Source organism: Colias philodice, chromosome 8 (genome assembly GCF_061535455.1).
Source record: "Colias philodice isolate Cphi_HAF_F1 chromosome 8, ilColPhil1 Martin Lab GWU primary, whole genome shotgun sequence".
In the NCBI taxonomy this organism is placed as follows: domain Eukaryota; kingdom Metazoa; phylum Arthropoda; class Insecta; order Lepidoptera; family Pieridae; genus Colias; species Colias philodice.
The window spans coordinates 4726697-4752007 of NC_143093.1; the positions used below are offsets into that span (position 1 = coordinate 4726697).

General features: G+C 30.8%; 3 protein-coding genes across 3 annotated transcripts in view; 2 read left to right on the forward strand and 1 right to left on the reverse strand.

Moving 5' to 3' along the window:
- The window catches only part of LOC149486477 (uncharacterized), a 37293-nt gene extending 30879 nt beyond the window's left edge, over window positions 1-6414 (reverse strand). Inside the window, exon 1 of the mRNA XM_089698131.1 lies at window positions 6180-6414. The gene's annotated coding sequence lies outside the window, so the exon portion shown is untranslated. The remainder of the gene's footprint in view (window positions 1-6179) is intronic.
- Window positions 6415-7132: 718 nt separating this feature from the next.
- Window positions 7133-12963, forward strand: LOC149486478 (protein I'm not dead yet-like). The gene is made up of 15 exons (XM_089697881.1): window positions 7133-7174; window positions 7291-7446; window positions 7834-7986; window positions 8394-8509; window positions 8845-8959; window positions 9285-9387; window positions 10143-10203; window positions 10337-10462; window positions 10818-10932; window positions 11322-11437; window positions 11531-11622; window positions 11746-11838; window positions 11925-12118; window positions 12402-12539; window positions 12765-12963. The coding sequence occupies exons 1-15, from the start codon at window positions 7133-7135 to the stop codon at window positions 12879-12881; spliced, it is 1737 nt and encodes a 578-aa protein (XP_089554007.1). The 3' UTR covers window positions 12882-12963.
- Window positions 12964-13564: 601 nt separating this feature from the next.
- Window positions 13565-25072, forward strand: LOC149486479 (protein I'm not dead yet-like). Its single transcript, XM_089698107.1, has 15 exons — window positions 13565-13650; window positions 13947-14073; window positions 14804-14956; window positions 15797-15912; window positions 16545-16659; window positions 17243-17345; window positions 17498-17558; window positions 17651-17776; window positions 22749-22863; window positions 22966-23081; window positions 23287-23378; window positions 23474-23563; window positions 23981-24180; window positions 24399-24536; window positions 24932-25072. The coding sequence occupies exons 1-15, from the start codon at window positions 13565-13567 to the stop codon at window positions 25070-25072; spliced, it is 1779 nt and encodes a 592-aa protein (XP_089554233.1).
- The last annotated feature ends 239 nt before the right edge of the window (window positions 25073-25311 follow it).

The window sequence follows — 25311 nt, forward strand, 5'->3', positions numbered from 1 at the left end:
TCTGCAGTTAGGTGTTTTCAATTTATAAAACTATTTAATTGTTCACGGCTGGAGTTTTTCAATATTTTATGTAATACGCACAATCTTAAAGTCGAGAGTAATATTTCAAGATCGTGTCATGGCAATACCATCACGTTATGGAGTATAGTGACGATTTGGTATCTTCGAATCTTCCCAATGAAGTTTCACTTCTGACACGTGTGTTCGGCCAACACGCTCTTTTTTATTCATATTCAATTACGAGTTTAAACGAACAAATTTACTTACGAACTGTGAAAATATGTAACGACTTTTACATAAAACTACTGCAATAACTATTTTTGGTAGAATTTAAGTAACTCTGAAATTTTGTATGCAGATTTGCGCCTTTGATATATCAACCGCTTTTATTCTGTTACCTATACTATAAATTATTAATAATATTTTTTCCAATATTTGAATAAACGAATTAATGAAAATTGTATGTGGAAATGTCCAATAAAACCATTCTAACCAGTTATTCTATGTAATAGATGATACTGGTTGTCCGAGCGTGAAAATTGGCAAGAGTATCTGCTTTTTTATATGTACATTCGCGTAGCTCTAATAATAGATTACATGTGGATCTGTACTGATTGAGATGTCTTGATTCTATGACTCATTAGCAATCAATAAAGAGGAAGCGAACTTTAAAACGATGTACATATATTTATTTGATTGCGTTTTTATTTTAGTACTATAAATTTTGAAGATATACACACTGTGCCTAGCGGGTTACGATTTTTATGTGGTGGACATATGTATCCTATAGTTTGTCTTATGTCTATATAACGTAAAAATGGTTTGATGAATTTAATGCGGTGTATAAATACAGGTACTTGTTTCAATACAGCATCTCATTAATATTTCTTAAATTATTCCTAGGTCAACTTTATTTCGATTGATTGTAAAACGTTGATAACTCAACAATTTCAAACAGTCATTAACACAACTACTAGTTACAAAAACGTAAATTTACAATCAATTGTAATTAACAACCTTCTCTACACGATATTATGTTCTTAATATGAATATAGAGTTTAAACCTTCTCTTCCGTTCCAAGAAAATTCAACTACAACATAATTTTAAAGTAGATATGTAAAGAATAAATTCATTCTTATATTTCTAAGCATCCGTGTATTGTGAAGTACTCTACTCTCAAACACCTTAAAGCTTTTCAGCGTCGGTACCTAAGTAGTTAAAACTTCACCTTTCTGTGGTATTATAATACCTTTATACAATGTATGCGGCTTTATTGATAGCGATATTGTTAGAAAGTTCTTTTATAACCGAACAGTCTGTTTTACTTTGCTTTTAAATTCTTTGGAATAACCCTGTGGAATAACCGCTCAAACGTTTCGAGTTGAATGCACATAGTTTAAATAATTTCCTTGACCATATGGTGGATGTTCTTAATATGAATATCGTAGAGTTTTAATCGTTATGGGATATGTTAATTTATTTTTTATTTTGTCGGTGTCCATGAAGAATATTTATTTTGCCTGGCAAAATTTGCATATTGCAAACAAAAGAAAGGGGACAAATACAAAACAATAAGAAATACAGATAAGATTTAAACTACAAAGGGCAAAATGTAATTCATTTTCTGGCAAAATGAACTCAGTGCCAATTAAATAAAGGTGTTTTACGTTAAGAAAAGTGTAATATACTTGCTTATCTAGTAAATAAAAGCTTTCAATAAAATATTTATTATAGTAATATATCTCTATATAATAAAAACGAAGTCGTACCTAATGAAGTAGGTACGAAGATGGTTATTATGGAGAGAAAACGTAAATATGCACCACAAGCTAAGCCGGGGCGAACAGATAGAAGGTAACTTAAATAGAAAAAACAAAGATCATAAACTTTCTTCGGCAGATAAATTCACCTAAGATAAAGATTAAGATAGATGACTGATCAATTATTATGACTTAACTGGAAAGTTTTTGATGTTGATTTTTCCTAACTTGATAAAACTATTAATGTAATTAATTGGTTGGCCAGTAAGTTTTCTTTGATGTTTAAATTATCCTTTCTCTTATACATATTTTATACGGGTATCTACGTATATTTTATAAACGCTTTTATAGGTAATACAATATTTTCAACTTTATTATGGTAATAAATAAATAATATAGACCGTAAAACACATAGGTAGGACCAGTAATATATGATGTCTGATATTTTATAAATGTGACATTACTTACTATACACGATTTTTCGTAAGCATATTTTTCACATTGGGTCCTCTTGCCAATTATACACAGAAATACTTGTATTCATTCGCTAGTGACTAATACTTTGAATCAAACTAAAACTTTGTTCCTACCCAAATGAATAGAATTTCACTCTTTGTTTTAGACTTGTCCGATTCAAAGTTAACATTTCATACCCGCATACTAGGGAGAGGAACTTTATCGATACAGTATTCATACACTGGCTTTTCACGTTGTTTGAATGAAAACGAAAAAGTTCTGCCGATTTCAATGGATTTCAAGAGGATTTAAAAATTATTCTTTTGTTATTTGGTGAGTTTCTATTTTCATAAATAGGCTGAAACCCAGGGATTATTAAGTAAGGGTTTTTAAAAAATCCTATTGTTTTATTGTTAAGGAAATGAGATATTAAAAATTAAAATTGTGTATTGCGATTTATTAAGAAACTAAATGTGTATTGCGATTTATTAAGAAACTAAATTGAGTGGCTGAAAATTGCGTTTCGCTTTTATTACACTTTAATTCTTCGTTTTGTTGTTATCTAGCACGAGGCGTGAAAATTAGTACCTACATATTATTATCATATGAAGTTCACTGACCTTCCATAAATATATTGCGAAAATTAAATTTATATATTTAAATTAAAGCAGCAAAGCCATAGTTGAAATATATTTATAACTAGCGGTGCGCCCTGGCTTCGCCCGTGGTACATGTTTACGTTTTCTCTACATAAGAACCATCCTCGTACTTCAAGGAATATAATAAAAAAAGAATTATCGAAATCGGTTCAGCCGTTCTCGAGTTATGCGCTTACCAACACATTTTGCGATTCATTTTTATATATAAGAAGATATGATAGATATAAAGCGAAAAAGTGTGACTGAAACTATTTTCCACTTATCACTCAACGGATAGTACAAGAATTTCTGTAAACACGAAGGAGTTCGAACCTACACCTACATTAAATATTTTCGTCATTACTATTCTGTATGATTTGTGAAGACCACAATAGATCTACGTTATAATTTAATATAGTAGGTACATATTATATTAACTCGAAAATTATTTATGTGTCTTTCTAAAATCAACGTTAAAATTTCTGAATAGTTTGATAGGTATCAATAAATATTAATTCGTATATTAATTTTATCCCTCTTACAAGTACAATATCTATCGACTACACTCATAATGCTGAAGATAGGTTATTTGTTTGTTTAGCTGAACGCACTAATCTCCACAACCACTATTTCTTTTTGTGTTGGATAGTCCGTTAATGGAAAAAGGCTTTAGACTACATTGTTATATCAATCTACGACCAAAAGGAACAGTGGGGAAAGGAGAAATAATTAATATTCCTTGTGTGTTGCATGTGCCCATTTACTATAAAAGTTTTGACAGGAAATCCAATATATTCGAGTATTTTTGTCATTGTTTTTTTTTTTATTAAAAAGAACTTGGACTACCTTCATATTATGATCATTGGCTGGTTTTGACTCTACAAGCTACTAGCCTGAGAAATAAACAATATAAGAATAATTATGTCATTTTATCATGATCGTCGTTGTGATCATAAGAACCAGTTCAATAAAATAAAGCATACAGAAACTGCAACTTTCACATTTTTCGAAAAATAAAAAGCATTTATACGAGAAATTCCTCTGAATTTTTAAATAGGAGCAAATAATAGAATTTCAGAATAAACAATGTGCACTACAAAGACGATTGTTTGAAGAAATTTGTCGAATGAAGACCATTCTTTATACAAAAAATTTCACTAGATCGTTTAACTAAGGTAATACTCATATAAACCATACCACAAAAGTATTTTTACACCAACAGAGGAATTTGATAAATTATAAACATCTGTCCGTTTGTATAATATCTTAATTGGTTAATTGCAGAAAGCGTTTGGTTGAAATATGTTTTTTAATAAGAAAACATGCGGAAGTTTACCATTTAATAGGATATTTATATGATACTAGCTTTCCGCCCGCGGCTTCGCCCGCGTTTTCAAAGAATAACCCGTTCCCGTAGGATTTCCGGGATAAAACCTATCCTATGTCCTTTCTCGGGTATCAAAATATCTCTATACCAAATTTCGTGCAAATTGGTTCAGTAGTTGAGTAACAGACAGACAGACAGAGTTACTTTCGCATTTATAATATTAGTATGGGTTTCTCGGATGCCCGTAATAAATTAGCCCTATCTAATACATTATAATATGTAACGTTCCTCAATCTTAGGTAATTTATTATAGAGAATGAAAAATAAATCTTCACATTAGAGCATATTTATCTCAACTAAAAAAGAACTCTTATATACTGTGGAATCTGTTTAGTTCACATTCATCAAGTCAATTTTATTGAATTATATTGAAATAGAAACATCAATCAATTAAACAATCAATCAGCCTTTCGATGTCCACTGCTGGACGTAGGCCTCTCCTAATGCACGCCACTGAGCCCGGTCGTTGGCTCTTTGCCGCCAGTTATGGCCAGCAACCTTGCGGACGTCGTCACTCCACCGTGTAGCAGGGCGTCCTACGCTACGTTTGCCGAGTCGCGGTCTCCACTCTAAGACATGTGTGCCCCAGCGGTTGTCCGTTCTGCGGCACATATGACCGGCCCACTGCCACTTCAGCTTGCTAATTCGTTGAGCTATGTCGGTTACTTTTGTTCTCTGGCGAATTACTTCGTTTCGGACTTGGTCCCTCAGAGAAATACCGAGCATAGCTCTCTCCATAGCTCGCTGAGCGACTTTGAGTTGGTGGACCAGTCACACTGTCAGTGTCCACGTCTCGGCTCCGTAGGTCATGACTGGTAGGACGCACTGATTAAATACCTTTGTCTTGAGGCATTGTGGTAGTGACAACGAGAAGACTCGACACAGTTTACCAAAAGCTGCCCAACCCAGCTGTATCCTCCTGTTGATTTCTCTCTCGAAATTGTTCCCACCTAGTTGGAGCGTTTGCCCTAGGTAATAGAAACATAATTATAATAAATTACTCTCATTTTCATATTTAAATACATTAAAAATACGATTAAGTAAATAAAAATCCCTCTTGTACATTGCAGACAAATACAAATTACATCTTAGGTATCTTTTCATTTAATTTAATTTTCATGATAAAAATCCTGTTTTACATCTTTATTAAAAGTTCATTATTGATATTGCTTGCATTATAATACGATTATACTACCTACGTCTACATCTGTAGTACCATTTTATAATTTTTGTATAAAAACACATGAGACTTTGACTCTTGTTTGTATATAAAATATATTTATATAAAATCATTTATTTATAAATGTAACACACACTTTACTATAGTCAAGTAATATATCTACTTACTTATTATTCAATATTCATGCTATCGTTGTAGGAGTATACCCTAAGCCCCCAAAGCGCCTATTAAATGCTTTTATAGCCAAATATAAGACCCAAGGTGTAGATAAGGGTAAGCTGTTTTCCAACATTCTAGTTAAAATACACAAAGGGGACTTATAACAGAACTAAGATAATTTATACAATACAAATATATATTCAAACATTTTTAGAATAGTAAAAACTTCGCTTACACTCAAACTAATTCGAAAATAGACAATAGAGCGTAGTTCTAGAATAATGAACACAAAACAAAATTGCCATACTTAATTATTTTAAGAAGTTGTTTTAACGTTAAATTATTGTAATTTTAAAACTCAGTAATAATATAATCCATTAACAAATATTTTTATTTTTGTTGTTGAATTAATTAAGTAATACAGCTGTAAAATAATATTTCCACGATAACTTTTCAACCCAAATCATAAAAGTCAGATTAAAACTTGCAAAACCACTTTAATTTACAAAGCGAATGCTTGCAGCAATAAAACATAAGATTTACGCACGCTACACTTTTTAAAACTAGGTGCAGTCTAAAATAATGCTAATGGACTAACCTGTTGATCCGTTCAATTCGCCACTACAGAGAACACACAGAACATAATTCGTATACAATCCTATGTATCACGGTACAACATTATTACGTTACATCTTATTGTCACTTGAACACTTGAGAACTTCGGAGGTGGTTCTTGTACGGGCGGGATGGATGCGTGCGGACGTTGCCGGCGTGCCGCCCAACTAAACTAACTGGTCCGGGCGGGAACGCACGTGGCGACGGGCTCTGGCTCTAGGGCTGCGCACGCCTGTTGCCGGGCTATCGTTTAATGCCGTGTTAGTGTTATTTAAAACTGCACGTACGCAACTTTTCTCTCGCAGCTCGTTCATTGTTGGAACATGACAAATAATAACAAAAGTTTAATGAGATGGTTACTTTTTGTTGCCAATGAAAACTTTTGGTGTTGTTTGTGAAAATATAGACGTCTGGTATTTCAGGGATAAATTAGTGACTATAAAATGTAATTACTCGTATGAAATGATAGGTAAATGGTATTTAATAATTGAAACATAAAAAATTAGACACAGATTTAGATAAGGCGATGCCATAAAAGACGTAGGATATATTATATTATTATCTATTATTATTTCAGTTACAGGATTTCAACACAAACTAATAATTAAAAATAAGATATCACAAAAGCCTTGAAAACTGTACATACAGTTTTATATTTTATCAACAACACTGTCAACAAATTAGACAATAAATATGATTTAATGATATAAAAACTTTTTCGAGAAGCTTTAGTTAGAACTGAAGACAGAAGAACTAGTGATTCTATTTTTAAAATACTGACATTTCATTTCAGACTATGAATTAGTGTAGTTTTATTAGGATGTTTTAAAATTAAATATTCTTTGATGTTTAATTATTATTGAACAGTTCTTAAAATAAGGATTAATAGGATTATCCAGTTATAATGTTGTCGTAAGTTTTTAAAGTTTTCATAATATGTTACAATACAAGACAATACCCATTACGCTGTTTGAAAAAGTTAGGTACATGTTAAGGTTGTTACTCAGGTTATTTATCAATCTGGACGATTTAATTTCACTAGTAAATCTTAGTTGGAAGTTAGAAAATTATAGCTTTTATCAAAGCCATCATAGCATAAATGTATTTTGTTTTTCAGGAGGAAAGAAGAGCCCGATTTAGATACAATTGAAAAACTTAGAATATTTTGTGCAGTTCATTGGAGAGGACTCGTCACTTTTTTCATACCTATTATTTTACTGCCTATAATATATAGGTCTTCACCAGTCGAGGTATGTGCATTTAATTTATATTAAATATGACAGAATTCTTAAAGAGTTAAATAAGAATTGAATAAATAAACAACTACAACACATTCCGTTTGATATTTAGAGAAACTAATGCAAAGAAGATAAAAACAACGCGCAATTATTGCAATTATTATATTAATCACATTTTTTAAATTATAATTGCAGTAGTTTTAGGTCCAATTAAACCTAGCGAGGAAGAATTTTGAATCATTATTTCAGTTCTTTTTCATCATTTTTAATCAAATTTAACATATAAACAGTATGTGTCCAGGATTAAATACAAATTTTTCAAATAACTTAGCGGACTAATTTTTTTACCCAATTTTCTGATTTATTACCGTTTATATACCTTATAATAATAATTTGTAGCATTCTAATATCGCAATGTATTGCCTTTGTATAATGGCGATATTCTGGGTGACGGAATGTATACCGTTGGCTGTGACGTCCTTCTTGCCGATGATATTGTTCCCCATGACCGGCGTGTTGAGTGCAACCGAGGTTTGCAAAGCTTATATGAACGTGAGTATTGCTGAGTATTGTTATTTACTTATTTAACCTGTGAAATGAGCTAATAATTAAATTAATGGTGTTTGTTATATTTTGCGTACATTTTTTTACTCTTTTTCTATATGGTTGTGGTAGTAACTTGATTCTGTAATAAAATATCATGTTCGGATAAGGCGGCATCAGAAATCATTTATTATAACGCTTGCAGCTTGTAAAAAATGACCTAAAGATGCTTATAAATAAGCTCTCTAGCAAAATATTTAACACGAAAACGTGAATAGTAAACAATATTATGATATGCAAGAAGAAGCGCACTTACTGTGTACTACGCAAAAATTAATGATTTCCAAAACAAGAGATCAATTAGTTTCGTAATTAATTTGTCCTTAATAAAACATTATTGTATAATTATATTTTAGGACACAATGATGATGTTTATAGGAAGTATGATCCTCGCGTATTCTGTTGAACAGTCGGGACTTCACAAGAGGCTGGCGTATTTCGCTATTAGAATTATTGGATATTCGCACATGAAGTAGGCTTTTCATAAAATAAATTGATAATATGATACTCTTTACTGTACGTAGTTTAGCGGCTTATGTATTATGTAAAACGATCGTATTTAGAAAATAGTAGAATCAGTAGTTAGTAACTTAGTATAAGAAGATAGAAACTTGGATTTTTTCAGCTGCATAAAATAGTAAGAAAAATTCACGTCCAATATTATATAAGTTTAATTTCAAAGAAAAGTAAAAAGGTCAATGAAAACTAGTTCTGGAGATGTCATGTAGAGCTTTTTACCACAGATAAAATGTATTTATAAATAAGAAATTATAAAATAATTAATATTATAATAAACTTTTGTTATAGGTTATTACTTGCTATGTCAATTGTAACGACCTTCGTCTCCATGTGGATCACAAATACAGCTGCTACCACCATGATGGTCCCCATCAACTTTGCCATACTAAAAGTGTTTGAAGATGTAAGTTCCCTTTTATTTTATTGAACAGTGAGATTTATTCTTCCATTAAATATTATTCTCAAATATTCTTATAAATAATTATTATTCTTATAATATTCTTATGAAAAAACAATGTTGTGTGATCGAAATTTCTCGCGACGCCCATGTTATAGAGCAATTTAGTGACTATTCAATTTTCATATATAATTAAAAAAATACCTTCTTACTTGTGTATTGTCATTGTTATGGTAGTTATATGAAAATCTTTGACTCTGCATAAGCATCATGAACATTTTTTCGAAGATTGTCTATTTCTTAGTTCTATAATGCACATGATTGTTTACAGCAAAAGCTACTGAAAATTTACGAAACGAACAAGGACGGTGAAAAGGTAGCCAGCGATATAACAACATGCTACTTTTGTGCAGCCACATATTCCGCCACAATAGGTGATCATTGCTTTATTATTCTTTTTGAAGTATACATATCAAAGGAGGTTTTACTGTATTTCCTAGGAAATAAAGGCGATTTTACTATATCCCATTGTGAAAGGTGCTTGAATGCATTACCTATTTTCTAGGTATGTTTAGTGTGGGTAGATTTAAATAGATTGTGTTTGCATTTTATACCAATATAAACGAAGCTATGAGAATCATACCTATATATAAATATTGTGGTCTCATTTTTGAATCTGTTTTAAATACAAAATGGGCAACACATGCTGTGATTGATACTCACGATACATTTTCATAAAGCTAAAAAAATAAAATGTAATTATTTTTCATTTAAAGTAGACATTTATAATTAAGATGATTGTATGCTATTTTTTAAAATAAATATACAAGTATACACACTGTTCATACTGTGTAATTAATCATAAAAAGAATCAAACGAGAAAAGCTAATTTTATTTTATTAAATTTTCTCCTTCTCTAACTAATCTCGCCTGTCACTAAACCACAGATGAAAATTCTAGTTTCATTTACACGCTGAATTATTTTTGTAAAAGTTGAATCGGGTTTCTAGTTTTTTGCAAAGAAATTCTGCAATAACATTCTTTATTGTTTAAAAGTTCTAACGTGATTGACGCATGGAGCGATTTGATTATTTCGTTAATGATAATATAAGGTTTTATTATTCGCAGTTGTGAGAAAATGTTAAAAATTCTATGTTTTGTTAAAATAATTTATTTATTTTAATTGCAGGAGGTATTGGGACATTAGTTGGAACTGCAACAAATTTAGCATTCAAAGGGCTATTTGTTGCGTAAGTTTTGTAAAAGTTTTCACATAATATTATAATATTATGACTGCCATATTAAATTCATGCTTCGCCATTGTTTTATCAAGCTATTTCTTTGAAATAGAAAAATGTTCATTATTCAATGTTTATTTTTTAGGAATTATCCAAAAGCACAAGAATATTTATCTTTTCCTTTGTTCTCCGCATTTTCCGTGCCGCTTATGATTCTGTTGGAAGCTGCAATGATTATTCAAATGGCCGTTCAATTTTTGGGATTTCTCAGGTATTTAATAAAATGTTTTGCATTGTATAATTAAATATTTTTGTGTGGTAATAAGTTATTCTATTTGTATGTTCATAAAATATAGGTAGTGGACGTCTTTGTCTATTATCTTTTCATCCACTTATCGTTATGTTTTATTATTATATCGATATTTCCATTCATTAAAAATCCTAATCTAGTAATATTAAATGAGAGATTTTAGTTTAGATACATTGATGTATTTATGAAAGAAACTTTGTTTTGAAATTTCTTGACATTGAACCTCTAACTTAACTTGAGTTTTATAGCCTGATTTTTATAATATAGATAAAGATTGTAACAACTCGTCGTCTTATAGAACCCATTATCGTTTCAGGCCAACAAGCGATACGGCCAAGAAAACAAAAATATCCCCCGAGGGCATGAAAGCTGCCGAAAAGACCGTTAAGGAAGACACCGCTAAATTAGGCAGAATTTCCTTTTGGGAAATAGTAATTTTTTTCTTACTTTCATCATATAAAATTAGTCTTAATACTTAACTTGCAACTGACAAAGCTACTTACACTAATACATACATGTACTTTCAATTACATATTATGAATTTTAATAGATTCTACATTCTTAACGACACATAAAGGAACAACAATTTTCTGGATATTGCATTCTCATCATTAGAGAATTTAAAATGAATTATGCAGTTTTTCTAGGGAGATATTATTGATAGAAAAAATATGATATAACATCTATGTCTTAATCGAATCCACCTTATTACTTTCTTCATATAATATCTTAGATGAGCTTCCTGTAAATTGCACAAACAAGATATTTATTTTTAGCGTCCTCTGGGAATTAACTTAATTTATATGGAATGTTTTTCTAGATGGTCATTATTTTATTTGGAGGCGCTATGATACTGTTTTTCTGCCGTTCCCCTCAAATGTTCAAGGGATGGGGTGATGCCATTCGAACTTATTTTGATTTATCAGACGAAAAATTGTAAGTTTCTAACATGAATATTCTTTGTTCTTTCGTTCTTTCTCCTTTTAACATTGGAACAATAATATTATATAAGACATCATTTTGTTACAGTGTTCGTGATTCAGCCTTAGCAGCTATTATTATGTTTCTGATGTTTTTGCTTCCATCTTCGTTGAAATTTTTCAAGAATTGCACCGCAAAGTGTGAGTTTTCAAAATTGACTATTTACTTATTTCAGTGTTTTGTTATGAGTGTTATACTTATCACACACTTATCAGGACTACTGTAAGGTATTTCATGAAATAGTTTTGTAATTTCTTTCACAGATTATGAAGATTTGCCGAAAGGAAGAGTAGAATCTGTACTCAATTGGTCAAAAATCGTAACTGTTATGCCGTATAGCTTTACATTTCTCTTAGGTAATTTTTGTTTTTAACTAATTATTATACATTGGTTACATATAATAGTATTAAAATTGTCATAGTATATTAATAAACATTTACAGGGGGAGGTTTTGCCTTATCCGAAGCAGCTAAACAGAGTGGACTTAACGAAAAGATCGGAGAATCTTTATCATCGCTAAAATCCCTACCGAATATTGTTATAATATTTTTCATAATAATAGTAGTCATTTTCTTCACAAACTTTGCCTCAAACGTGGCGATCGTGAATGTATTTGCCCCAATTTTTATGCAAATGGTTAGTCGTTGTTGTGAATATTTACTTCATAAATTGGCACAATGTTTTTGTTCTGTAAAATCACATGATAAGCTAGACTATACTATTATATTTGTTACCTACAAAAAGTTGTATTTCTTGTACTAGAGATTTCTATGTCCTCCATAAAATAGCTGTATTTAATTTAAATAATAAATATAAATAGTTCTAAGTATGTACCTTTTCGCATTTCCAATGACTACCATTAAGTACTATACATTTTTCAAAGACAACCCTTGTTATCTTATTATCCAAATAATTTCAGGCACAGCAAATAAACCAAAACCCACTGTGGTACTGCATCACGGCTGGGTTCACAGCTTCCTTTTGTTTCATGATACCAGTGGGTACTCCCGGGAACTTAGTTGTTCAGAGCGCCGCCAGCATACCGACGCAGAAAATGGTGTGTTTTCCTATTTATTTGTTATGGAATAAATTGACATCATCCCTGAGCTTTAGGGTTCAGATAGACACGTTATATTTATTACTCTAAATAAACAATCGTGTTTATTACTTAAAATGATTGCCTTCATACAGTATGCTTGAGCTACTAAACTCTTGAGCTAACTGAAACATTTTTTTAATTACTTTCTAATTATAAACCTTGCTAAAATGAAATGTATTCCAGATCAAAGCTGGTTTCGGGCCGACAGTATCCACAGTCATCATAACGTGGCTGTTAGTCGTCTTCTACGCGCCAATCATCTGGCCCGACCTTCTAACGATGCCCGATTGGACCAAGTGAACGTTTACCTTCTTTGTAAGACGTGTTTTTCTTTCATTAATTAGATATGAAGTTTCAATGTTATGTTACAATGTGTGTGTACAAATAAAGCGGGAAATGTTGATGTGTTTGTTATTGTGTAGATTTTGTAGGCACTTGAAGTATTGGTAGCGATTTGAGAAGAAAGAGTTGGGAAAAGTCGTAGAAACTAGTAACGAGATGGCGGGTAACGAGACTGAGTGTTATCGTCGTCGGGGGACGGAGCACTGTATCCATCTGCACTTGAGAAAGTTGTTCTTGTGAAAAATCTTTATTCTTAATTCACATAATTCATTCTATACTTCATATAAAAAGTTATCGCAAAAATAGAAAGAGTAATTTATTAATTGATAATATTCTCAACTCAATGGTCGTGAAATAGCCATCTATACATTGCCATCAATCAATTAGAGACGGTCAACTATTTCTATAAAAAATTGTAAGTAATAATACTCGTATTACGTATATTACATGAATATTATGTAGAGTTTGAAACATGTAGTGGCAATTGTTATTATAATATCTTAAATAGGTTTTCTTTTTATCTTTCTCTACATAGAGAAAGTAGTTCTAAATGTTGTTTTCGCCATAACCTACCAGATTATAATTAAAAAATTTGCAACCATTTGGTGAAATTGTAACATCTAACCTAAGCTTTTAATATTATGACTACACAAAGTGATAGCGTAACTAATTTCGATGAAGATAATGTATCTGAGGATTTGAAAACTAAGGAAAATGAAGACACGCCGTAAGTATAATAATTTCATTTGTTATAATTAGTAAACCACCAAAGGTAACTGAAGTGTTGAACCGAACTTTTATAGCGTAAAAGCTTATAATGCACTAAGTTCATCTCAATGCAAGAAGTAAGAGGTTTTTATTTCCTTTTGCTACTACCATTTCATTAGAATCGATTCTACATGGTCTAATTGGCTTATAAATGACATAATATAATATGAGGCCTTCTAAATACTTGGGTTTTCGATTCAAAAAATTGAATAGCTGTAATTATAATTCTTATACATCTATCTGTTTTTATTTTAGAGTTGATGATACTCCGTTGACCCGTAAGGACAAAATGAAAATAATTTTAAGCTCGTACTGGCGAGGTCTTGTTTGTGTTGTAACTCCGATAATATTGATACCGATTCTTCTTTCGTTTCCTCCTGAGGTAAGATTTTAAGATTAACCAATGCATATTTTTGTGCTGGATTTCTGATTTAGACTAGATAACTTTGACTTAAAATATCCTAATTCTCCATAAATCGCACAAATTAAGGTATAAATTAGTAGAAGTATTTTATCCATTAAAATCGGCACAGAAAAACTTTTTTTATCATCATATTATAAGAATCTCGGTGTTAGAATTTTAATACTAAAACCAACTGATGCGAAAATATTCGTATTACAATAAGCTCTTAACTCTTAAGACCTACAACGACTAGACATGCATATTATCCTAGAATTACTTCTTATACTAATGGTATGTGACACTTACAAATCTGCAGCTATTAGATCTACCGAAGAGATATTAGTTTGTTTGGAAGTAGGTAGATTAAGCGCTACTGCATGTTCGGTACGGCGTTTGTACACTATGCAATATTTTACCTAATAAATTATAACGAAACATTCCTCAATGTTGTACTAGTTATTTCTATTTTGTAAATTATATAAATGAAGAAATTATAGAAAGGCTAGGGGACGGTTTCATCTCATGCTGGTATCGCGAAAAGATTTTAACAAATTTTGTAAATGTTCTGTTTAGCCTGTAATGAAAAGATCAGTAAAAAATTTCAAATACGCTATCAGAGAGTTTATTTTGAGCAAATGGTGAAACTGGTCCTTCAATCTTATTTATAAGGCATACAAAAAGAAGCTAAATATTGTATTAACATTTTCAGAAATACCAATGGTGTGCGTATACGTTGGTGTTAATGGCTGTTTATTGGGTAACTGAATGTATCCCATTACCTGTTACTTCTTTCTTACCGATATTCATATTCCCGCTCACAGGCGTTATGAGTACGACTGCTTGCTGTTTGTGCTATATGAACGTAAGATACTTATCTTATTGTTTGTAGTACCTAAATTATTATAATGTTTTACGCACGAAATCGGCTTACTTGAGTTTTTTCTTTTTTTAGTTTCACTTACACTAATTAATTGATATATTAGATTAATGTTTTGTTCTTGTTTTTTGTCTCTATGTTCATTATACTTCATGTAATGGTATTAATAAAGAAAGGGCATGCGAAAGAGCATATTCATAAAAGACTAACAAATATACATAAATATATTTTAATTAAGTACCATAACAATGTTATATTGAGATGTACAATTATTATGAAATGACAATATGAATACAATATATGATTCGTATAGAGCAACTATAAGGCTTTTCTTTGTAGAAACTGCTTTCCGAACTGATGCAACCTATTTGGCGTGTAATACGATGATTCAAAAGCGCTTCTAAAAGTCCAGTGGAACAAATAAATGTTTCATTTTGAGTCTAATGTATCATTTTTTTATTTAAACCTATATTTATTTTACACTAGCAGTTTGTAACAGCTTCAACCAGGTTTTGCTGGGGGAAAAAAAGCGAATGATAAAAGTCCATTTCAGTTTCATGTGTTAAATAATAACAAATAAATAATCAAATCTCTTTGTAATGAATGTAAGTATTTTTTTATTCGTTTATTTATTTATTTATTTAAATTAAATACACATAACAGTTCACGATCTTGTTGGGCCTATAGGCGTTACATTAATTTCAGGAGCAGATCGCAACCCAACAAAATGTGTACAATTGTTATTACAATGCGATACAGTTTACAGTTATCAAAAGCATTGATTTTATTACCTTCTTTGTTGTAGTTTAATATAAATGTTTCCAGGATACAATTATGATGTTTCTTGGTAGTATGATTATTGCTTATGCAGTGGAACAATCTGGCCTTCATAAGCGCTTGGCTCTCTGCGCTATTCGTGCTATTGGTTATTCGCATTATAGGTATTGGAATTTAATTTATTTCCTATATTACTAATACATTTCAATAACACATTTTAATGAAATGCTCTTCTACATAAATATCAGCTAGACATTTTAAAATACTTAATATCTTTGAAAACTAAACTTATCCAGTTTGTAATTTGTCATGATTCCGGCTACTTAAAAGGACTTATTAGTCTTATATTATAAAGTCCAAGATTCTCGTAAGAAATGATTATGAAATAAACTGTAACAATATTCTATTGTGGTATTAAGTTATGACCTACTACTCGAACTAAATCTAAAAAGAAGCCAAAAAATATTATTTTCCTTCGCCAAGCTTTCATAGGCAATATTTGGTAAACAAATCAGATCGACCGGACCCTTGATACCGTTATAACGACCTACTGTAATATCCTCTGACTAGACTTTTCACTTTAACACACATCAATAGCAATTGACCCAAAAATAAACTACGTTTGATATATTTTTATAGGGTCTAATTATAGTAATTTGTAAAAAGGAAAATACACATAAACACATTACTTTCACTCATATAATCTAACGCTACCGTTTACACTTACAAATTTATTATTTTAATTAAGGATTTGAATGCTATATTATTTTAATTCTATATTATTTTTGTATTTTAGGCTATTATTTGCAATGTGTTTCATCACAATGTTTATCTCCATGTGGATTACAAATACTGCGGCAACAACTTTGATGGTTCCTATTAACTTCGCGGTGCTGAAAGTATTTGAAGATGTAAGTATATTATGTTATGCTTTAAAAGCAAAAGCAAAAGCTGCCAAAGCTCCAGAATATTTACTGTTTCTAAAGTTGTCAACCTTTGCGATTCCTTATATGCAGATGGAAGCAGCTATGTATATCTTCTTATATATAAAAATGAATCGCCAAATGTGTTGGTAAGCGCATAACTCGAGAACGGCTGAACCGATTTCGATAATTCTTTTTTTATTATATTCCTTGAAGTACGAGGATGGTTCTTATGTAGAGAAAACGTAAACATGTACCACGGGCGAAGCCGGGGCGGACCGCTAGTTTATCTTAAAGTTACATGGCACCACCTTCACATACTCTCATAACTCGAAAATCTAAATATTTACAAATACAGTGTATAATGTTTACAAATACACCCGAATATTTGTAATGTTTACAAATATATTTTTAAGTTATAGAAGTCGAGCCACGTTACAGGTAAAATATGATGAGTGATAATGCATTTCACATGTCAGTACGATTTTAAATGCTTTTTAAACATAAGGAGATATCTATTGAGTAAATCCATACCTTATTTTTATATCAAAATGTTGAAATTTGTTCACAGCAAAATCTACTAACCATTTATGACGTAAATAGTAATGGTGAAAAAATTGCATCGGATATAACCACATGTTATTTCTGCGCAGCAACTTTTTCAGCTACAATAGGTATGAAAATAAACACATATATGTACCTTTATTGTTTAAAAAATAAATAAAGGAACATACAAAGTCAGAAAGAAAAAAAAACTCTCATAGCAAACATTTTAAAACTTTGGAAAATTAATATAACAGCGAGTTTAAAGTTATAATGATTTCAGGCGGTATTGGTACTTTAGTAGGAACGGCCACCAACTTTGTTTTTAAGGGATTATTTGCAAAGTACGTACTAAGTTATCCCTTTTATGTAAAATATGAGTATTTCTAAGCATATAAATAAATATAAATATAATTTACAAAATTTGTTTATTCAGGGCGTATCCAAATGCTCCAGAATATTTATCGTTCCCAAAGTTTTCTGCATTTGCGATTCCCTACATGTTACTGATGGAAGCAGCTATGTATATTTATCTAATCGTTGTATACTTTGGATTTTTAAGGTAAGAATAAGAAAATTACTAATATTTAAACTTCATTATATTCTCCTAACCTCACATCGACGAGAAGAATAAGAAAAAAGTTTGCTTTTACCACAGATAATAATATAATAGGGTAAGGTTGCTCAAGTCGTACCACGGCGTTAGTCGTACCCCACCAATATCTCGTCTGATACCATTGAATTGGGCCATCTAGTGTTGTTAACGTGAACTATTTAGTCGCGCGAGCAAGCGTAAACAAGTGGTCAGGCGGTCGGCTTCGTGCAGCGAAAATAATTCAAAAAGTAAGTTTTTTATCACTTTTCATGTAAAATTAACGACTTATTCATAAGCTTTTTACGGCAGGAATGTTATCTTTATATTTTGTCTTTGTTTACAACGACTTTTAATGCTTATCTGTCAATCGTTTGGGCATACTCAAACAGGAGAAAATTTTTAGGTTGTGTTAGTAATTTTATTTTTCAACCTCAAAGATAAGTATGCTTAAGTCGTACCTGTTAAAAATTCTTTACTCGTACTTCTATTTAGGTCTAAGATTTTGTTATTCACTAAAATAATTACCAAATAATATGCTTAAGTTAATCTCAGACTGAATTATTTGTAATTTTAACTTACTTAAAATTGATCTCTTATTATTAAGAATTTTTCTATATAGTTATTATATCTTCACTAAAGTGTATTTTCTAAGTACGACTTAGGCTGTATGTGGTACGAATTAGGCAACTAGGCGCCTTAATCGTACCGAAGGTATGTTTTTGAAAAACGTTAAAATATATATTTTAATATTAACATTGTAAGTTTCTGTGATTTTTTAATAATAGACAACTAAATAAAGATTCAGTAAATGTGGATTATTTTGTATTATTTCAATTGTCGTAAATATTATAGCATAATTTCCTTAGGGGGTACGACTTGAGCAACCTTACCCTACCTACATAATTTAGAGCTTTATAAAGACCAAGCCGTAGCTCGAAAACTTGTCCTCTATTAATGAGTGTTTCAAATTTTTAACAAGGAAAATTAAATTAAAATACTTGAGTAAAAATCTTGTTTTAACTCATAAATATAAAATTAAGATGTCTTAAGGCTGCAGTCTAGCAAAATTGCGTTTTCAACAAGTTATTTGACAATTTTTTCCCGGCTAATGAAATGATAAACTGAATTTTTTTTTCTTGTTTATCAATTAGTGTTATATACGCAATGCGCGTGAATTTTTTCACATTTGTAAAGTTACTTTATGTTACCTTAATCAGGCCTTCAAGATAAGTCTCTTTCCCCCAAAGACATTTCGAGCTAAGTTTGTGCACTCACTACGTTGCAACCGATTACAATTTACACAATTTGATCAGCGCATTATTATCCTTATATAGTCGTTATTAAAAACTGCTGAATACAATTGCCGAAAAACTTATGATTTTCTTAATTAGAACGTTATAAATTCATTAAATTTCCCATTTTTTGCCTTACAAAATCTATTGATAAATACTGCTAAAAGTTATTTTTTCCATTAATTTATTCGAGTTGGTTGAAGACCAATGAGTATTAATCCTTTAAAAATTTTTTTTTTGAATTTTGATAATTCTTTAAATATTAAAAAAATATTTAAAATAATTAGGAAAAATCCTAGCGAATTTCTTTAGTCGCGCTCCTTGGGCCGGAGCGTTCTGACGTGTGCTCTACGCTCGATTTTCCTTCATACCGAAGTGAAAGTTGCTCTACTTCATTAAATTTAATATTTTTGTTAATTGATAATTTTTATCTTAGTTTTGTGCAAATATTCGTATTTTTAAACATTTGATTTCGATATGGAAAATAAACGAAAAAAATATGCGTGTAACTATGTACTTACTAGAAAAAAAATTATCTTCGAACATAAAGTTAATGAAACCAAATACATTACAAAGGTGATTGGCAACAATTTCTTTATTTTACGGGGTTTCAGTAAAGGGATGTATGTTTCTTTTAAACTAAAGTAAGCTCATAAATTTTCTTATGATATATATTTTTTTTGAAGTTCCAAAAATGTTTATTTTACGTTTGAGAAATACGAAATATATTAAATTATATTGAGAACTTGAACTTGGGACATACGGGGAAAATGATTTGTTTACTCCAAAATTCCAAATATGTCGAGGTGTTTTTTTTTTCTTCTAGTCATTTTAAACGTAGCGGCATGTTGTTTGATTATTAATTTTGTAACTTAAATACAGGAAGTTGGTTTTATATTTTGATCTTACAGACGCGCTGACAAATTTAGTCCACCATTTTTAGTTTAGTTCACCAACTCTAAGTACCAATATTAAAACGAATGGATTATCATCACATCATCAAAACTCAGATGTAATGGAAGATCGCAATAACATAGAAAATTCAATGGGTGTTGAGAACTAAACAAACACAAGTAACAAGTAAAAAGAGCAACTATGGAGTTTCTTGCCGATTCTTCTCCGTAGATACTGCTTTCCGAATCGGTGGTAAATGTTAAAAATATGTACCTAATGACGTTTCAAAAGTGCTTCTAGAAGAAGTCTATTGAATAAATAAATGTTTGAGTTTGAGTTTTGAGTTTAACAGAGACGCGAAGAATAAAAAAAGAGGACGAAAACGATAATTCGTTGATGCTTTCCCTTTTCGACGTATTGTTAGGGTACATCACCAATCTGCAAAAAACAAAACTGATGATTCCCAATTGCTGATTAAAAATGAAAAACAAATAATCGACAACAGTGGTGAAAATTTGCTGATCACAATGAAACATCCTTCAGTGGTAGCAGATTTACTCATTTAAAATGTATCGGTGAACAGCGTAAAGGAGAGGAGGACAGGAAAACATTATGAATGTGGATGGTGGATTGTATACAGGGTGTAATCGATAAGTATGTGCAGGCGATTATGACTTTATTATTGCAGGTATCAAAAAACTTAAAACTGATATCGAAATTACTTTACCTAATGAGCAAAATGACAATAATAACTTTTTAAAAGTATAACGAGAAATATCTAAAAAAATTACTTTATACACTCCCATATCAAGAAGGAAAAATGGGACTAGTAGAAGTTAAATGTCTAATTCCGGCAAAAGAGATGAATGCGGAAGATGCGGTTAAAAATAAAAAATTTAATATTTGAAATACAATGCAAAAAAATAACACTTTTGTCATAGATAAGAATCATGACTATTTTTTCCAAATTCAGGGACAACTAAACGTTGCAGAAGCAGAAGTCTGCTTATTTGCTGTTTGGACTGGAGTGAATCATTCGTTAAAAATAGAATATATAAGTTTAGGCAAAAAAAATAAAATGATGGACCATTATCAAGATTTTACATAAATTGCCTACTGTCAGAATTGATTGATTCGACACTTCAGCATTCGATGCCCATCAAGGACCCATCCTATGTCATTCAAGCGATTGAAAAAAAAAAGAGAAAAATCCAGTGCAACCAATAAAGCATCAGAATGCTAGCAAAATATTTATTAGGTTTATCCATATAAATCTATATATTATACATCTTTTATATATAAAAATGAATCGCAAAATGTGTTGGTAAGCGCATAACTCGAGAACGGCTGAACCGATTTCGATAATTCTTTTTTTATTATATTCCTTGAAGTACGAGGATGGTTTTTATGTAGAGAAAACGTAAATATGTACCACGGGCGAAGCCGGGGCGGACCGCTAGTAATATAATAAATCCGTAGAAGGGTCAATTCTGTACTTTGAAAATATGTATTTAAAAAATAAATAGCAGTGTTACTGGATCAATACCAAACACAAATATGTGATTAAAAAAATTTTTGTCTGTCTGTCTGTCTGTATGTGAAGGCATCACGTGAAAACTAATGGTTCAATTTCAATGAAACTTGGTATAATTATACCTTATTATCCTGGGCATAAAATGGAATACTTTTTATCCTGGAAAAATACGAAGAAAAAAAATAAATCTTAATTTTTCAGTTTTATCCATAGACGTTGTTCTGTAGAACCGCGAACACACGTTGCGTTACCCGCAGTGGATTCAGCGATGTAATCTGTAGCGCCAAAAGTCGGATTTGGCTTGAACCGTTTGCGGCACACGCGGGCCGCACGACACCACGCCTCCTCGACTCCTATATAAGGACGGCGTTCCGCGCGATGCATATATGTAATTTAGGAATTTTGATGCGAGCGGACGTGTCCAGTGTGGCGAGCGAGAGTGATCGTCTAATATTAATTTAGTGAGAAACCATCCACGCGAAGACCGACATCCACTCGGACGGAGTCGCGGGCGGAAGATAGTCAGAAATAAATATCTTTTGTTTTCATTTGCGTATTTTTCTATTTTATAATTTTTTAACACAAACATTACATTTTTTTATTATATACAAAATTTGTTTATCCGTTTTATTAGTTAAACTGAACAACTTTCACTAAGAAACTTAGGTCGAAAAAAATGTATAGAGTTATGCATTTGAAGATATCAATAGAACGTATTCGCAAATTTTGTGTACTGATAAAAAAAATCACCCGGTGTAATTTTCACGAAAATTGTTTCAAATTGTCATTTCTGGTACTTATTACGAATATTAAATTATGCATATGAATGATTTAATTTTTAAAAATTAAGTGGAGCAACTTTCCCTTAGTACATTTGTATTATTTACATATAGGATGACAGGATGCATTTGTTTGCACTACTAGACCAAGCCCTTAATTGCATTTACTAATTACTTGTGATTTAAGAACGGCTGAATTGACTGTAATTATTTTGGGTTGTTGGCTTTGTCTACGCTTGGATTTGTTTTTTTTTACTTAAAAAAAAACAATTTAATAAAAAAAATTGCTAATCCATTAGGTCTTCTCTCTAATTCAATCACTACTAAATTTAATTTAGCAATGATAATTACGTGAAAAAGCATTTCATAAGTTAGATTATTTTCATGTAGATGGACAGGATATCATTCAACTCAAATATTACTAATGAGTTTATATTCAGGCCAAAGAGTGAAAAGGCTCAAAGATCGAAGTTACCAGCCTCAGGCATTGACGCTGCGAAAAGGGCGGTAAATGAGGATTACGAAAAGTTGGGGAAAATTACGTATTGGGAAATTGTGAGCCTATATTATATTATATTATATTATTATTTATTATTATATTTACATAATGTTTCTTTATTTAATGTTTATTTATGTACAAAATTATTTATATTTCAGAGTGTTATTCTGTTGTTCTCGTTGGCGATATCTTTGTTCTTTTGCCGTTCGCCGCAAATATTTGTTGGATGGGGGGATAAAATAAATAACTATTTTGGATTGGGAAATAATAAATTGTAAGTATTGAAAATATATTTAGATTTTACAAACATGACGTATACTAAATACAATGCCATTGGCTCTACGTCATAATTGATGAACGAAGTTGGATATGTTTTTAATACCAATCATTTTTTATACTTAGATTTTTTTCCATAGAAACAATACCATCAAGTGTTCACACAATTTTCATCATTTGATTCACACAATTGAATTTTGTAGTGTTCAAGATTCGTCTGCAGCAATGTTGATTGCTTTTTTGATGTTTCTACTGCCCTCAACGTTAGGCTTCTTCAACAATTGTAAAGCCAAAGGTTAAGTACCTATATTTTACATATTTGAATGATCGTAATAATCGAATTATTTACTAACGAAGTTCATTCACGTAAAGTATAAATTCTTTTTTCAGAGTATGGTGACTTCCCAAAATCAATACCATCAGTTCTTCAATGGAAACCTATGAATACCATCTTGCCGTACAGCTTTATGTTCTTATTAGGTAAGTTTATGCTAATTATTTTAAATATTAAGTCATTTATTTGTATGTCATCATCATCATCATCATCAGTCCATTATGTTCTCCCTGCTGGGACACAAGTATTAAATGTTACCTATTTTATTTAACTTTAACTTTTTTGACAATTCAAAGGTTCTAGACTATGTTACTTTAATTGAATAAATAAGTTTGAGTTTGAGTTTTTATAATCCTCATTAAAATCGGATCAGAAAAGTTCAAGATTTCATTTAAAAATAAAACCATTGGTAGAGCAAACATTTTTAAAAGTAGAAGTATATTTTTATTGAACTTTTATTATCATTCCAAGCTTGTTCCAAGCTAATACTTATAAATCTTCGCTTCGGTTGTTTTATTCGTTATTTATAATGATTGATCTTTATATAAAAAAAAATATTTAAGGTGGTGGATTTGCCCTGTCCGAAGCAGCAAAAGAAGATTACACCGATTTAAATGGAAAAATAGGCACCTTTTTGAGAAATTTTATAAATTTGAGCAACGGATCCATACTTTTGCTGATAATTATATTTACCGTGTTTATCACTAATTTTGCATCCAATGTTGCTGTATGTAATGTCATCGCGCCTATTGTTATGCAGTTGGTAAGTCTTTGTGCTTGTTATTTTTTGAAATAATTATTATCTAAACTAATTAAAATTATTATAATGTTAGGTACTTGTAGGCAAACATTGCGTATGCTAAATGATAAAATGTCGAAACCTAGTAATTATACCAATTCACTAAACCGAATAAATGAACATTTATCTAATACTTTATGACTTAGATATTAAAAATTGTTACATTTTCTAACCTTTTTCAGGCAAAAGAAATTCACAAAAATCCACTATGGTATAACATAGCAGCTGGTTATTCAGCTTCCTACGCCTTCTGTCTTCCTGTCGGAACTCCGGGGAATCTCATAGTTCAGAGTGTTGCGAATATTCCTACTGCAAAAATGGTAATGAAATCTCTAATCGTAAGGTAGTAAAAAGTAATAATCAGAATACATATTAATAATTTAAGGATGGTGTGTCGTAAAAGCTAGTACTTCGTGTTGTGCTTATTGAAGCTTATTTCTAATAATATTATGTAATTACAAAAAATTGAGCAAATTTGGTAAGGATTTCCTTGGCTCTATTTTTTATGCATAATAATCTTTTGTGTATTATAATCATAAATTAAATAACATGAAAGATTATACCCCAATTGAAAGTATAAACAGAATAAAAAAAAACACTTTTTCTATTTGGAATAATTATTATTGATGTCAATGAAATGTAATAATACCAACTCCTACGGAAAAATAATAGCATTTTCACATTAGAAGAATAATTATGCTTATTAACTTTTCAGATAAAAGCAGGCCTTGGTCCAACCATCACTACGATAATTCTCACATGGATTTTCGTGTATTTCTGGGCTCCTGTTATTTGGCCTGATCTTCACTACGTTCAAGATTGGATGCAAGATACGAGAAGCAGATTTATGTACTAATGCATAAATAAAATGATTTAATGTTAATAATTTGTATTTCTTTTGTCTGGTTTTAGACATGGATATGTCAAGTATTTATTTTATTCACTGAAAACTAACATTTCGCAAAATATTAAAATATGAGTACATAATGACAAAAGCAAATAATAAGGTACATATTTCGCAATAAAAGGTAGCCTATGTCCTCTCGGGTATCAAAATATCTCCATACCAAATTTCATGCAAATTGGTTCAGTAGT